At 55.3% G+C, this 16,313-nt stretch overlaps 1 protein-coding gene across 1 annotated transcript; it reads right to left on the bottom strand.

Annotated features, from left to right (window-relative positions):
* Positions 1-57: 57 nt before the first annotated feature.
* Positions 58-15,176, bottom strand: HIP1R (huntingtin interacting protein 1 related). The gene is made up of 31 exons (XM_014965360.1): positions 14,999-15,176; positions 14,450-14,592; positions 14,076-14,132; positions 13,734-13,814; positions 13,536-13,612; positions 13,168-13,229; positions 11,895-12,035; positions 11,361-11,418; positions 10,387-10,462; positions 10,043-10,177; positions 9,895-9,953; positions 9,751-9,823; positions 9,086-9,269; positions 8,923-9,011; positions 8,275-8,391; positions 7,745-7,846; positions 7,309-7,503; positions 6,907-7,054; positions 6,528-6,614; positions 6,110-6,217; positions 5,603-5,739; positions 4,720-4,830; positions 4,549-4,607; positions 4,192-4,222; positions 4,000-4,062; positions 3,438-3,538; positions 2,722-2,827; positions 1,696-1,819; positions 1,363-1,424; positions 996-1,184; positions 58-907 (listed from the first exon to the last, which is right to left on the bottom strand). The coding sequence occupies exons 1-31, from the start codon at positions 15,174-15,176 to the stop codon at positions 860-862; spliced, it is 3,201 nt and encodes a 1,066-aa protein (XP_014820846.1). The 3' UTR covers positions 58-859.
* Between the last annotated feature and the right edge of the window lie 1,137 nt (positions 15,177-16,313).

The following is a 16,313-nucleotide window of genomic DNA, read 5'->3' as shown; positions in this document are numbered from 1 at the left end:
CCCCACCCCTCGCCCCCCCCCCCCCCCCCCGAGACAAGCTGACCAGGCACTACAACATGTATTTTAAATATTGCTTCTTTAATAATCTACATCGTGGTAGTAGCTCCAAGGGAAGATACAGCTGACAGGACTTCTCCGCATCAGTAATTCCTTATTGCTGCAGACCTCTCTATCCCCTGGCTCCCGTAGGCCACGGTTAGATTTAATTCTGCTAATTATCTTAAATATAAAACATAATGCAACTGATCCCCTGACAGTGCTGTAGTAATAAAAAATAGAAAAGGAAAAAAAAATAAAAATGTTTGTATCCTTATTGCCAGTGTGTGCCAGTAACTGCCCTGCTCCCTGTGCCGGTTAAGGCTAACGGCTCCCTCTCCGCTGAGGGCTGATCCCACGCCGAAACAAAGCCAAATTATTCCTCAGGTTGAAAAAAGGGGAGTTTAAAAAATGGTTGCAAGAAAAGCCCAGCAGTTACCTACTTTAAAAACAGTTCACAGTTCTTCAAAAGGGTCAGAGCAGTACAGTAGAGAGCTACATTTACTGAAAACTTCTAGTGCTGATAAAGGTTTTTTTTTTTTTAAAAAAAATTAACCCAAAAGACCTCCAAATTAAATTAAACCAGGAGAGCCAGGTGGCAGGCCAGGAGGAGGAGGGCATCCCGCGCCGCCCAGGGAGCCATCAGGACTCCCCCCGCTCTAGGAATAGGAATCAAGTGAAGAAAAAAAAAATAAAAATAAACTTTTTTTTTTTTTAAAAAAACCCATCCAGTTTTCCAGGCCAGGCGGTGAGGAGACCCCCGCGCAAGAAGGCACACCAGCGCGAAGGCAACGAGGTCTGTGGAAAATACAGCCAGCCCCGGCTAGAAGTTCGCCCTGTGAGGCGGGCACGGGCTGGCGTCTCTCTCGGGCTGAAACAAGGGGGAAAAAGGGAAATATCAGTCACGCGTGCTGTGAACGCACCCCGTCCTGTGTATATTTACCCTCTGGGGACCCTACCTCCCCATGGCCGGGCTTCTGGGCCAGAGGGGGCTTCTTGAGGATGCCTCGCCTGGGGGCCGGCGCTGGCTTCGCCTCCCCGTCCTCCGCCGGGTCGTAGGCCCCGGCCAGGGCGTAGTGCTGCTTCCTCAGCTCGCCCAGGCGCACCCGCTCGCCCTCCAGACGCTTCTCCAGCTCCAGCACCTTCACCTGCACCCAAACAGACAGCTTGGTCCCTGTGCATCCCCAGGGCACTATCCCCACCGCCATCCCCAGGGCTGCGTTGGGGTGGCAGAAGAAGGGACCCCCCCCCTTGTTGTGTGGGTCCAGATCAGGACCTCAGCCTGGCCCATGGCTGGCAGCACCAAATCCACCCTCATGGCCATACCTGTGTTTCCATCTCTTCCTTCTTCAGCTTGATGAGCGACATGCCTGAAAAGTCCATGGTGTCTGTGGAGAAAAGGCGGGGGGGTCCTCACTAAGTGCACTCTTTGCACAGGACCCTCATGTGCCAAAGTGAAGCCAGGTGGGCACCTCGAGCTGTTCATCAGGCTGGAAAGGGATTTGGGGTGGGGCGGGGGGGGGGTCCTCACTAAGTGCACCCTTTGCACAGGACCCTCATGTACCAAAGTGAAGCCAGGTGGGCACCTCGAGGTGTTCACCAGGCTGGAAAGGGATTTGGGGTGGGCCTTTTCCTCCCCTTTCCTTGCAAAAACCTCACCTTTCTCTTCGATCTGCTCTTGCCCTGACTTGGTGGAGGCCACCACATTGGCCGCCATCTCGTTGACATTGCGTGAGCACTCCTGGAGCCGGCCCAGGTTCTTGCTGTTCTTCTCAGCTTTCACCTGCAAAGAGCACAGGGATGGCTGTGGGTCCCACACACAGGCGCTCGCCAGCTTAGGGGAGTCCCCAGGCAGCCATGTTCTGCGTTGGAGCAGAGACACCAAGCACACCATGTCAGAATGGTCCTTGGGTGTGAAAAGGATGGACGGACAGATGGACACTGAGACACCAAGCACACCATGTCAGAATGGTACTTGGGTGTGAAAAACCAGGTGTGGAAAGGATGGACGGACAGATGGAAATACACTTATGCTTGCTGATCCCATCAGGGCCAGACAAGGTGACCCCCCCGCGAGGCCCTTCAGCCCCAGGACACCAAATCAGCTCTGCCCCCACCTGAGCCAAGCACACATGGATAAGCAGCCTCAGCGAAGGCAGAGCTATTTTTTTTTTTAGCTATGCTCTTAATTTAAAAGCCATCTGCTGTAAAAAGCAGCGTGGGTCCTCCTCCCCCCAGCCTGCATCCCCATTTGCTCATTGAAATCTCTACCCATCGCTTTCGCCCACACCAACAGGAAAGGTGGGAAGGACCAAAATCCATCATTCTCAGTGCTGGTTTCTGCAGTTGCTTATTCAGGGTTTCTCGCTAGTTATTAACATTTTCTTTACATAATCAGCTTGACAGGAAGAAGACGGGAGGTTTTACACATCTTCATTTCCAAGGCAAGCCCTGCTAGGTGTGGGAATATCAATGCAGGTGAAGACACATGGATTGAAATCGCAGACTGACTTGAAAATATTAAGAGCTTCCCTTTCCCCTTCTCCAGGAGAAGGCAGCAGGACTGGTGGACATGATAGCCACACACCTCTATCCAAAAGCATCCATGGGACAAAAACATGGGAACAAAATGACTTAAAACTTGACTTAAAAGCTGCCTGCAGACAGCCCTGCTGGAACACTCACCTTGGAGGCAGCCACCAGTTGGGCTGTGCTGGCGGCGATTTCATGGGAGCAGACGATCAGTTCTTCGTATTTGCCCGTATGCAGGACAACTCTGTCTGCTGACTCTCTGCATCACAGAGCAGAAGGGAGATTGTGTTAGAGATACTCTCTGAGTACTACGAAGCAAGTGCAGGTTATTTACCTCCAGCTATACCCTTAGAAATCAGCATCAGACTTTGAACCAGCAGCTTTGTCTGTAATTATTTAAAGCTCATTTACAAAGCAAACTACTTAAAGCCCATATCCAGAAGTTTTGGATGGGTATAAAATATCAAAGAAGGCAGGATTGTGTTTCTGTAATGAAGTCGGTGAGATTTTTAAAGCTTTGTCCAAAAAGGCCCCCAAATTTCCAGCACTGGCACAGGGATACCGTGCCCTGCTCCCAACCACCCGGTCCATGACCATCTGAGCAGCAACCAGGACACGGAGTATGTGATTGCAGCAATTTGCTTATAGACAGGGAGGACCTGGTGGTCACTATTTTGGTGACCAGTCTCACACGGGCTATGATGCTTTATAAGGAATTAGCAGTGATGCCCCATCCAGACCCAGCAGCAGGACAGTTTGGGTTATTGGGTGATGGAAAAGCATGGGCTGGCCCCAGGCACGACACACAGAGCTGTGTGCAGAGAGAAGCCTCCCACAGTGACCATGGGAGAGGTCCCAGGGGTACCTACACGAGCTGCGTGGCTCCCCAGCCCACCGCCTTGGAGGCAGAGATCAGCCCTTCCGTCCAGCGCGAGTTCTTGGCGTAAAACTCCTGAGTTGTTGCTGCCCCCTGTTGTTATAAGAATATTATGGCCTGTATTAACCTGTTTCTAATATACAACAATATAGAAATCCATATAAAATAGCCATATAAAAAATAACAATATACACATTCATATATAAAGGCCTAAATCAAGGGATTGGCAGCATTTCTCTATCCTTCAGGCTGCTCTTACTGACCCGCTTAAATTTGTATCAAGAAAACTAGCTTTGGAGCCCCAAGCCTGTGAATTTGGGCCGGGTTTAAAGCATAAAAGTTCGGGCCATCATCTTTAGATGGACAAGGCTTTGCAAAGGTGACAGTGATATACATGAAGAGCACGAGGGCTGATCAGCCTGTCTCCAGCAAGTGAGACTGCTGGAGTACTGCTAACACAGCAAAGCATGAAATTCAGTGTGTTTCTGCAAACTGTGGGAAATGCTCCCATATTTCATGTCAGTGCAGAGAGACGAGTGTAGGGGAGGACTTACCCGGCCACTTTCTACTATCTCCTTCTGTAGGTTTGTAGATGTCAATACAAGAAGTCTAATAGCCTGGAACAAAATAAAACAGATTTTGGTGTTTGGTGGGAATTTTATAGAGAAGAATTGATGCTACTGATGGTGGGAAGTTACAGTTTTGCCCAGTCTTTGATGCCCCAGCTTGGTTTCTACAGTACTGACCTTCATTAGGTCCGTGCAGGAGTTCAGAATCCTGTAAGGAAACAACAGAAAAGTGTTCAGCATCCTCCAATGCCACGTCCAGGGAAGCAGGCTTTGGCCTCAGCTAGAAAACAGGGTTTTTTGGGAAACTGGCCAGCCTGCAGGTTACTTCTAAGCAGCCCACAAAGCAGCTGTGAACAATTGCCTTAGACGTGCAAGACAAAGGTCCACCCTCCTGAAGAGAATTTTGTGCTCAGCATGAGGATGCAGCAGCACCAGGCTGAATGTGCAGCTTTGGAGAAAAGCACAGCCCAGCAGGGTATGGGCACGGGACAGAAACCTGCCCACAGCTGTCAAATGCCACCCCTCAAAACTCACCGCTCGTTCACTTCAAGCTTAACACCAGAGCTCTCGTTTCTGGCCTGGCTCATCATCTCCTGTTGGGAAACACAAGAGAGATGGTCAGACACCATGTTGCTGTGATGGTGAGTGGGGTGGAGGAGGAACGGACACTGCTGTCCCGAGGCCCATCCTGCAGCTTCATCTCACCTCTATCCGCCTGACAGCATCCTCAATTGCTTCTGAGGTGGAGGCCATCTCCTTCTCAACCATGTCTCCCAGCTCTTCTTGCTTGATGTCTAAGCTCTTGGGCCTCAGCTCCTGGCAGAGGAGGTAGCAGCCACCAGAAGATTTTAGGCAGAGGAAGAGAAGAGAATATTTGTTAAGGAATAACACCCAAACCAAGGTATCCAACTCCTTTTTTTCCCCCTAAATAAATAAAGCTGCGGGAGCAGCATTCTGCAAACCCTGAGGGTGAAGGTACACGCGCCACCAACTTACAGCAAACATGGCACAGGCACCTCAGAGGTAAGAAATTGCCCAAATCAAGGTGATAAAACTCAATCACAGGAGCAGTTTTATCAGCACAGGGCTGCAGAGGGCTCTGGAGAGCTGACAGCCTTCAAATTGACATTTAATGGAAAAGACTAATGGGGGCTTCAGGAGAAGAAACATCTGAAAGCTGGGAAGTCTTACTCTGCAGGGTTACCAGGCTGAAAAACTTCAGCTGCTCTGAGAGCAACTGTCTCTGTGCACCACCAGGAAGGATCTCGGTGCTTGAAAGCTGAGATAGCTTGAGGGAAGCACCAGAACTTGTGGGTATGGGGGACAAGCAACCCCAAAGTGCTCACTCCAACCCAGCATCTCCGATTTCAGCTTTGGACAATTGGAAAAGCCACGATTTCTTATTTTTTTTAAAAAAAAGGTGCCCATAGAGGTGCAGCGAGCAAACATCCCACCTTGACAAATGGAGGCAATGTCCTTCTGCATTAACTGTCTGATTTGATTTTTCCTTTAGCAAATACCAGCACCAATAAAGAACCCACCCTGCCAGCCCTGGGTGAGAGGGTGGGTGCTGGGCTCCATCTCCTACCTGGGCCAGCTGCAGGACCCCCCGTAGTGTCCGCCGCACGTCCCCCAGCTCAGCGTGCCTCAGCCTCTGCTTGTCCTTCAGCTCGCCCAGATAGTCCAGGCTCCGCTGCCCGCAGTCCCGGCACGTCTCTGTCAGCCCTGGGGAGAAGATGGGTTGGTGCTGTGCCCCTTGCTGGGCAAAGGGACCCTCCTTCCCAACCCTGCCACCCTCCTCTTCCTCCCTCTCCTCAGCCTCGGAGATGACACCAAGCATTGGTAGCATCCAGGAAATTTTTTGCAGAAGGGCATAAATCAGTTTCCACATTCCTGGCCCAGGAAGCAGCACCCATACAGGAGGGGATGTCAGGAAGAGGAGCACAGGGAGCTAGGGAAACCCTGCTGTCCCCAGGGAAGATCTGCCCCATATCCAGCCCCTGGCAGAGGGGGCTTTGGCGCAGCCATCCCAAAAAGAAACCCCATGAGCAAAAAAAACCCTCCAACACCCGTTGCATCAATGCATGGCACTCACGGTCAGCGTGGTCGGTGGGTGCCAGGTGGGACGTGGCGCTGCCGTTCACGATGGTGTCGGCCGTCAAGTGTGTGAAGAGGGTCAGAGCCCCCACCAGCCCCGCAGCATCTGCCAGTGAGAACATGTGGTCAGGAGCTGCCAGCCCAGGGCACCACTTTCTGTGTCCTGGGGGTTACGACCCACCCTCAAAGGCACTCAAAGATTGTTACAAGAGCTTGGAGATGTCGGTATTGACCCCTCCAGCTCATAGGTTGCTCCTTGAACGAGTGCATGGGAATCCACCAACTCCACCCGCCGTGTCCCTTCATCACCAGGGCATTGCACGCTCACCAATGGCCCCGAAGCAGCCAGGGGCTGCTGGATGCATAAAACTAAGAGCAAGATGCAAGTGATGCCACCGGTCCCCAGCCCCAGGTACCTGCCATGGAGGCCACGTACTGCGCGTGTCCATTCTCCAGGGCGTCCGTGGACTCCAGTGCTGCCTGTGCCCGGCTGAGCAGGTAATCTGCAACGAATTTTAACTTCATTAGTGCAGTCAGGCTGTTGAGTGTCTGAATGAGCACCAGTGCTGACTTCACAAGAGTGGAAGCCAAGATGGCTTGGGTCCTCGCAGCCCCATCTGGGGAGCAGCACTTAAATCTGACTCATTAAAGCAAAATACTGCTGAGATCAGAGCTAAAAATTTATCCCTGGAAGTCAGATCCCAACCTCCTTGCGTGTGATGTTTCGTGGGAAAAGATGCCTGGGGGTAGCTGAGATGCAACATTATGTTTCTGAGAGGGAGAAGGAGGACGTACCTGGGGAGCTGGTGCAGCGGACATGCAATGGGTCGTCCAGCTTGGCCACCGCATCGCGGAGGATGTCCTCTGCCTCTCGCACTGTCTCCTGCAGGATGCCAAACTGCTCATCCAGCAGCTTCTGCTGCAGGCTCTGCTCCTGGTTGCTCTGCGGGGCAGGAGGGACACGTGAGTGGCACAGCCAGGGCGCAGGACCCTCGCCACCATGGCCATGTCACCATCATATCCCCTGAGAAGCCATTTGTGGATCAGACCCAAGCATCACATTATTGCTGGTGCAGGTCACATCCCACCAGCTACACTGGCGATGGCTTGGCTGAGCCCCCTGACTGCTCAGCACCCCCCAAACACGTCTCACCCTGGCTAGGAGAGGGGCAGTGGGCTCTCCACACAGCACCATACCTTCTCCAGGAGCCTGCCCTGCAGCTCGCGGATCTCCCTCGTGGACTTGTCCGCCTCCTGGTTCAGCTGCAGCTCCTTCTCCTCGACGAGGCCCCGCGTGGAGAGCAGCTCGCATTCCTTCTCGCTCACCGACCGCCTCAGCACCTCCTTCTCAGCGTGCAGGGCCTCCACCTGGGCACTGAGCTCCGCTCCTGCCTGCCAGCAGGGCCAGGAGACCAGTCACCCATTAGTCACCACGTCACCAACCCAACACAGGGGGGAGCTGAGCACATGCCCAGCTCACAACACTGATGAGATGGACCCACGTTCAGCCCCATGACAGCCTCCTGGGCTGCTGTCTGTGCCACTGGCTTGGCAGTGGTGGCAGACGTGCCGTCTTGCACGAGGGGGATTTGTGAGGGGGGTTTGGGGGCATCCTGCCCCCCCAGCCTTGTACCTGCTTGGCCTGGCTGAGCGAGCGCTGTGCCTGCTCCAGCTCGTCCCGCCGGGCGTCCAGCTCCTGCCGCAGCTGCTCCATCTGCACGCTCTGGTCCTCCAGCTGCAACCGCACGCCCGTGCCGGGGCTCAGCCGCTGCGAACGCGCTCTGGCCCCGCTCACGGCACGGCAGGAACCAGTCTGGCCATGTTTTTCAAGAGGGGCTTTTAGAGTCTCAGGGTTCATCTCCTGAAAGGGCTCCTTTCCCAGGGCAGGGATTTCGGGAGCAGACCCCAGCTTGGGCCCCGGAGAATAAAAGCACCCAAACCCACCAATCTGTAATGTGGCGTTTTCTTGGGGAAATAAACAGCAGATTTGGGCAAAAGGGAATGAAGCACACATTAAATAACACCCTCCTAAGGAGTCAGGGTAACTCTTTCTTTTCATCCCTACCCCCAGCACCCAAATTGTGTACAGCCACCATGATTCCCAGCTTGGGAAGGTCTTGGTGCTGGGATAGTGGGGCTGGATTCGGGTCCAGACTGGCTCACCTTCATCTCAGCCTCCCGCTTGACCTGCTCCACCTGAAATGCCAACTGCTCCTTGACACGCGCCACCTCCTCCTGGCTCTGCTGCGTGACCGTCAGCTGCTTGGCAGTGTCGGCGTTCTGCGTGGGGACATGGTGCTCAACGGGTGTTCAGAGGGGGGACCCTCACCACCACCGCGCTCGTTCTGCCCAAATTCTGGCTTGGGGGGGTAGGTCAGAAATGCCTTTTTCACAGCATCCAAAAAACTGACCATCATAGAATCATAGAATCATAGAATTGCCCAGGCCAAAAGGGACCTCCAAAGGTCATCTAGTCCGACCTCCCCGCAGTCAGCAGGGACACCCCCAACTAGACCAGGTTGCCCAGGGCCTCATCGAGCCTCACCTTGAATATCTCCAGGGACGGGGCCTCAACCACCTCCCTGGGCAACCTGTTCCAGTGCTCCACTACCCTCACAGTAAAGAACCCTAACCCATGACCATCGGTGGACATGAATTCAAAGGGTGACCCCCACCCGGTGCTCAGAGGTCCCTGGGTGCAGGATGATGGGACGGATATGGGGTAGGACTGGACATGCACGAGCCACACCGGTGGTAGCAGAGGAATGAAGGTGGTGGTCGGTCCCTGCGTGGCGCAGGCAGCAGCGTTACCTTCCTCAGGAGCTCGGCGTGCGTGTTGATGAGCTCGCTGTGCTTCTCCTTCAGCTTCGTGTAGCGGATCTCGGTGGCATTGGCTCTCTCTGCATGGGGTGAGAAAGCATCAGCAACCGCAGCGCGGGCGTCCTGCAGCCCATGGGTGCTGTAGGGCACCTACTTTCCGCTTCGGCGCAGAGCCGCTGGGACCGGTCGCTGTCCTGCTTCGCCTTCTGCAGCCTCTCCAGCTCGTCCCGCAGCTGCTCGTTGTCCACCAGTGCCTTCTGCTTCTGCTTGCGCTGCTCCTCCACTTCACCCTCCAGGCTGTTCACCTGAGCCTTGAGCTGCGTGATGTAGCGCTGCGCCTGCGGGGCACCAGCAGGGACTCAGGGACTGCCTGCACCGATGCCAGCAACAACTGCCCTCTCCAACACCCCCACCCAGGTGCCCAGGTTTGGGCAAAGCAGCGGTGAGATGCACAGGAAAGCTCTCCCCTCAGCCCCTGCAGCTGCTCTGTCCCTGCTGCAAGCAGCATGTCGGGACAGCAAGGGACAGGTCTGACGTGTCCCACCCCATCTCCATCAGCAGTTAGGTCCTGGCACTGGGAGATACCCCAAAACACAGTGCAGGGTGCCAGGACCCCATTCCCTGCTGCATCCAGTCAGGGTTTCCACGCTACAGCACCAAAAACATCCCATGCTCCCACATCAGCTGCACGAGAGACCCCAAAACACAGTGCAGGGTGCCAGGACCCCATTCCCTGCTCCATCCAGTCAGGGTTTCCATGCTACAGCACCAAAAAACATCCCACGCTCCCACATCAGCTGCTCCCTGGCCAGACTCTACCTCCAGTTTAATCTTCTCCATCTCTGCACGGAGCATGTCCACCTCCTTCTTCAGGCTCTCAATCTGCGCGTCCCTGCAGAGAGAGGCAGGTTGGGCCCATGCAGCAGTGGCCACCCCCACCTCTGCCACCATGGACCCCCGTACCTGTCGTCCCGAATGCCATTGGGTGGCCCGAAGGTTTGCTCAAATATATCCGAGGTGACCTGGGGAAGAGAGAGGGTGCTGAGCTTAGCCAGGCTGTGGGTGTCCCCCCCGCAGTGCCAGGATCCCCATCCCAGCCATGTGCCCCCACCTGCGGCTCTGTGGTGGAAGTGCTGATCTCAATGAGGTTCTCTGGCTCCTCATCCTCAGGGGCTTCCTCGGGGATGACAACTACTGGCTTCACGTGCTCAGCCAGCGCAGATGCCCGCAAGAAGTTCGGGGGACTCTATGGGGACAAGAAGTCGTAGTGACATCACCCTGAGGTTTTGGGGATGACTGCAATGGGAGGGAGGCAGCCATCCCTGTGCTGCTGAGATGGGCCAGCAGGTTCCTCCGCCATGTCCCCAGATCCCAAATCCATCTGTGAGGACACCCCCACGCACCCCAGCCCACAGCCTCTCTAAAGCATCATGTATGACCAAAATCCTACCGTACCTCCGGCAGCCGGGGGATCTGGATGAGCCGCTTGAAATACAGCATGTCAGATGCTTTCTTAAAGAAATTCTTGAGGCTGGAGAGGGGAAAAAGAAAAACTGCTCGCAGGGGAGGCAGGGACAGGACCTGAGGGCCCCACCTGGTCCCCGGGTTACCTGCGGAACTGCTCGCTGAAACGGTCTCGGTGGCCCTGCAGCGTGTCGGCCGGCAGACCTGCAGCGATGGGGGGGACAGCCGTGACTGATCTGGGGCTGCAAATTCATTCACACCCACCTGGATCCCTCCAGCTGCAAAAGGCAGCAGGTAAAGGCCACGTGGGAGAGGGAGGCGAGGGGTCAAATGCCATTGGGTGGCCCGAAGGTTTGCTCAAATATATCCGAGGTGACCTGGGGAAGAGAGAGGGTGCTGAGCTTAGCCAGGCTGTGGGTGTCCCCCCCGCAGTGCCAGGATCCCCATCCCAGCCATGTGCCCCCACCTGCGGCTCTGTGGTGGAAGTGCTGATCTCAATGAGGTTCTCTGGCTCCTCATCCTCAGGGGCTTCCTCGGGGATGACAACTACTGGCTTCACGTGCTCAGCCAGCGCAGATGCCCGCAAGAAGTTCGGGGGACTCTATGGGGACAAGAAGTCGTAGTGACATCACCCTGAGGTTTTGGGGATGACTGCAACGGGAGGGAGGCAGCCATCCCTGTGCTGCTGAGATGGGCCAGCAGGTTCCTCCGCCATGTCCCCAGATCCCAAATCCATCTGTGAGGACACCCCCATGCACCCCAGCCCACAGCCTCTCTAAAGCATCACGTATGACCAAAATCCTACCGTACCTCCGGCAGCCGGGGGATCTGGATGAGCCGCTTGAAATACAGCATGTCAGATGCTTTCTTAAAGAAATTTTTGAGGCTGGAGAGGGGAAAAAGAAAAACTGCTCGCAGGGGAGGCAGGGACAGGACCTGAGGGCCCCACCTGGTCCCCGGGTTACCTGCGGAACTGCTCGCTGAAACGGTCTCGGTGGCCCTGCAGCGTGTCGGCCGGCAGACCTGCAGCGATGGGGGGACAGCCGTGACTGATCCGGGGCTGCAAATTCATTCACACCCACCCAGATCCCTCCGGCTGCAAAAGGCAGCAGGTAAAGGCCACGTGGGAGAGGGATGCGAGGGGTCAGGATGGGAGTGGGGTATTCCCATCCTTGGCATAGGGACCGGGGACGTGGCACAGGGAGAGGAAGGTGTGGGAACCCCAAAATACCCCCAGGAGACCCCTGGTGCTGCGTTGCCCAGCAATCCCATGCAGGGGACAGGGGAGCCAAGGCACATTGGTTTGAATTCATCAAGGACAAGTCCTTCTAATTCCTTCGTTTGGGATGTCTACGTGGGATGGAGCAGGTCCTTAGAGCCCGGCTGGGATACGGCAACATGGCGATGGATGCCTTCATCCACACAAGCCTGATCCCCAAATCCAGCTAGAAACCTGACCCGGGAAAAGACCAGTGCAGGGCACGTCCCCGGGGACTCACAGGAGTGCAGCTTGAACATCAACTTGACGGTGTAGTGGTAGAGGTGGCTGCAGTCCTGGATGACCTGGATGAGGGGGGCCAGGCGGCACTGCACCGCCGACATCTGCGAGACGGCCATCGAGGTGTTGAGCTGCCTGAAAACTGGAGGGTTGAGCGCGGTGAGGCGCCGGTGCCGTGTTTGCAGAGCTGTCCTGCTCCGGGCAACTCGGCTTGATCATTAACCACGACGGACGTGGCTTTGCCAGGACAAGGGGTAAACGCTGGAGCTGCTGCCCGTCCCGTCCTGCTGCCCTGGGAACAACCCCCCTCCGTGCAAGAAAAACACCCAAAGGGAGCACGGTGGCAGAGGGAAGGGGTGCTCAGCTCTTTCCCCTGTACCCCAACCCCAAAAAGGAGGGGTTTAACCCCAGAACGATGCAAAGGCAGGATGGCTGCCCTCGGGAGCTGCCGCTGCACGATGCAGCCAGGGAAGTGGAGGGGTTTTGCTCTGCTCTATTTAATGGTGCAAGGAGCTGGGAGAGGATCCCAGGGCAGGGGACGGGCCCTCCGGCACCGCAGCCTCGCCTGCCCCGGCTCGGAAACGGATCCCTTCCCTTGGCAGGAATCCAGCCAGCATATCCACGCTGCCTTCTTCCCCGCTCAGCTTTAAAGTATTTATGAATATAAATTCTCTGTATAACTGGGTCAGGAGGAGAAGCAGGAGGCTGACGGGAGCCGGGAGCACGGTCTCTCCTGCTGTGCCCTGTTTTCCAGGGCAACTCTGTGTTCCTGAGTGGCCACAGAGGAAGAAACCACCACATTTTTAAGCCATCTAAAAGTTCCTGGAGAAGGAGGTGAGAGAAGCAAACATGGGCAGGGGCCTCCAGCCTTCCCCGGAGGTATTTCAACAAGAGGAAACGAGTATTTAGACAAGAGGTACAGCCCCATCCTCTGCTTTGGGGAGGGGTAGAAAGGATTTGAGTAACACATGATTAACATGGTTGTACCAAAAGGAAATAAAAACATATTTCAGAGCAGCACCGCTCTGAAAACAACACTCTGCGTTGCTCAGGTGGGCTCAAACCAGCCACATTCCTTAAATATTTTCCTTCAAATGCCTCTACAGAGCATCACCAGGGGAATCCAGCTGAGAAACATCAGAAATCTCATCGGAAGAGGAGGAACCTGAGCCTCTGACCTCAGCCTCCCCAGGCGGAACTCCATTCCCGACCAAAGAGCGAAACTATTGCTCAAGAGCCCCGGGGCGAGCGGGAGGGACAGGCCACCTCCTCACCTGACTCCGACAGCTTCAGCTCCCAGTCCAGGTAGTCAAACAGCTCGACCGTCAGCTGGAAGCTGCCAAGAAAAACCAAAACCCCATCACCCGGTGGCAGAGACATCCTTTCTCCAGCTGCTCGTGTTTGCTGTGGGTCCCTGCCTCAGCAAGGGCTTGGATTGACAAGAATTTGGTGGCTTTGCTCCCTGCATTTATGCTCCTTGCCACTCTGCGGGGGCAGGAGCAATGGGGCACCATCCAACCAATTGATAAAACACCAATGGCTGCCCTGAACAGCAGCCATTTCGGTCACAGGCTGCTCCCACCTGGGGGACACACCGCCAGTGACCGTGCACCGGGTGCTTTGCTGCTGCCAGGGCACTCACATGTTGTTCACGTCCGTCCCCGCGGTCTTTTCCAGCACCTCATCCGACACTTCGAGGCCCGGGGGGAACTCAGGATGCTTTGTAAAAGGAAAAAAAGGAAATACCAGTTGCTGCTGGTATTTTTGCTGATGCGACACGACCCTCTGTGAAGCCCTGTACCCCAGCACGGCAGGGTGCAGAGGTGGCAGAGTGTCTCACCTTGACGTGGAAGGAGATCTTGATGAGGAGAAGCCGCGTGTAGATGCTCACCAGCTGCCCATACCTGTCATGCAAATGGCCCTGCCAAAGACACGAGGTGAAACGTGGCAAATCCGGAGCGATGTGGCCAGATCTGGCAGAGCCTGGGCACACCAGTGAACCAGCACCAGCCCCACAGCTCTCGCCCTCTTGCCCTTCACCGTGTGTGAAACCACCACCCAGTGGAGCCAGACATGAAGGGTTATTTCAGGAGCTGCTTTGCCCTCCCCGTGCTCATGATGCCTTTCAGCACCCACCCCAAAGCCCCCAGCAAGGCACAAACTTTCACTTTGATCCACTCACCCACAGGTCCCCTGTCTCTCGGATATTGCTGCGGTACCTCTGGCAGTCCTGGAGGACCTGGGGACAAAAATGGGAGGGATGTGGCATGGTGGGGCCAGCAAAGGGCTGGGTGAGCGCCCACCTGCATGGTCTGAGGGGGACAGATCCATGCCTTTATGCCACTCCAGCTTTGGGAGAAGTTCAAGCCCTTCAACAGTGACCAGAGGTCAGGGCTTTGCATGGGGAGGTTTCAAAGATGAGAGACAGCCCCACAACCCAGGAAAGGTGGCCAGGACAGGGAAGGAAACCCACCTTTTGTGCAGAGGGACATTGGCAAGAGCCCAAAATGTCCCCCTGCAGCAACACAGGAGGGATATTTTGGAAGGGACACTCACGTTGGGATGGCCATCGCGCAGGACCTTATGCAGGACGTGGCAGAACTTCCAGCTGAGGATGGCACTGCTGGGCAGGGGCAGCCCGATGGCGTAGGACCAGAAGGTGAATGCTCCCTTCTCATGGTGCGTCCCCAGGATGATCCCTTCCCCACGGTCAAGGCCAAACAGACACACATGGGAGCAGGGGGACAGGTGGGGCTGGGGACTATTCCTGTTCAACTTCCATTGAAAAGGGGACACCCACCGAGTGTACTGCAGGCAAGAGATGACCAGCACAATGCTGCGCCCGTAGATAAAGCCCCCATTTATTTTTTTCTGGTGCACCTTCCCCTGCCACAGGGCACACTGGGGCCTTCTGCATTTTATTGGAAGAAATGCCATTTTTTTGCACTGCCTTCCTTTGTATTTTCACCAGTGGAAGAACCCACAAGACATCGTCCCCCAAACCAAGCTCTGCAAGGCTCCACCAGAGCTCCATGGCTCCATCCCCAGAGGGTGAAACCCCTCCTGCCTTGAGAGTGTGTCTCCTCTGCATGTGAGAAAGGATACGTCGGGCATGTTTCTCCTTCACCGGTGCTTCTTGTGTATTTATGGCTTTGCTGATGCTGATGGCCTGCAAGAGACAGAGAGACCGGTTGTCAGGAGTGGCATGACCCTCAGGGCTGCCCTGTCCCCCCAAAGTGAAGTGCTGACGCTTTTGGGGAATACCCTGAATTTTATAACACATTTGTCAACTCAAAGACGTTCATGACACATCAAAACAGACTTTTTTATCTGGAAACAAAGCGGCCCATTAAATGCCCCCCGTCCTCAGCGTAATCAACCGTGCCCCTGGTGCTCCCTGCTGTCCCCGTCCCAGCAGACAAATGTTTGCATTTTTGCAGCCTGAACTCAGCGGCGTGCCCGGGGAACATTAAAGCACGGCAGCGAGATGCCAAATTCCAGGGTTGTTTGTCTAAGCACAAGGAGCCTTTGAACCAGGGGGTGGTGGGGTGGTGGTTTTTTTTGGCAGCGTTGCTGCGCGCAAACAGCACGTGGGGAAAACGCAGCCCCCAAGCAAGGAGGGAGTGGTGGCCACCATGCCCCTTCTGATGGAGCAAAAATCCAGAGCAACACGATTATCGGAGGAGGATTATCAACATTTTAAGGTGTTTGATCACGGCACACTAAATAATGGGCTTATTCCAAAAAGATGACCCCAGAAAGAGGTTAGTTGCACGTTTGGCGTGACGGCAGGATGTAAAACCGAGCTGCTGTGATCAATGAGGACCTTCCTGCTCCTCACCGGGTCCCTGCAGGCTCAACTGAGCTGCTTTGCCCTCGCAGGAGCGCTCAGGCTGTGCCCGTGTGTTTCAGCCCTCAGTCGTTGGCAGAAGAAAGAGGTCCCAGCTGGGAAGGCAGGAAGCGGCCCCGCCACCGGCGCTCGTGCCGGAAGAGAAACCCAGTCCCTCCCTGCAGCCCCACAAGCTGTGAAACCTTCTAAAAATTCTTATCTCCCCTCCCGGGGAAAGCACCTGCTTCGACACGGCCGCGGGTGCAGGGGACACCCCCGAATCGAGGCGCTTTCCTGAGGAAGAGGAACCCGACGCCGGGTTATCGAGTGCTCTTGATTTATGCAGGAGGAACCTGATGCCCTGCCGAAGGGGTGATGCCAAAGGTGTCCATGCACCAAAACCATCCCAAAACGGCTGCGCCCATGAGCCAGGCGCTACAGCGGCAAAACCACCACGAGTGCATCCCAAAAAATGAGCCAGTCCTGAAACGCTGAGTCTATTTGCTGGGAAAAGATGTGCTGCTTTTGCCTTTCCAGCAGCGGGGAAGCCCCAGCATCACCCTGCCATGTGGGGCCGTAAAGCAGCAGCAG

The sequence above is a fragment of the Calidris pugnax genome, unplaced genomic scaffold (assembly GCF_001431845.1).
Source record: "Calidris pugnax isolate Ruff unplaced genomic scaffold, ASM143184v1 scaffold32, whole genome shotgun sequence".
Taxonomy (NCBI): Eukaryota; Metazoa; Chordata; class Aves; order Charadriiformes; family Scolopacidae; genus Calidris; species Calidris pugnax.
This window is presented reverse-complemented; position numbering and strand designations above follow the sequence as displayed.

What these genes read in the sequence shown, in the direction of transcription:
- HIP1R (XM_014965360.1), bottom strand. Translation starts at nt 15,176, where the DNA reads ATGTGTTATAAAATTCAGGGTATTCCCCAAAAGCGTCAGCACTTCACT. An exon ending in GGGTCCTGCAGCTGGCCCAG is followed by an intron (nt 4,831 to 5,602) that starts GTAGGAGATGGA and finishes CTCCTCTGCCAG; the next exon opens with GAGCTGAGGCCCAAGAGCTT. An exon ending in AGAGCAGATCGAAGAGAAAG is followed by an intron (nt 1,425 to 1,695) that starts GTGAGGTTTTTG and finishes TTTTCTCCACAG; the next exon opens with ACACCATGGACTTTTCAGGC.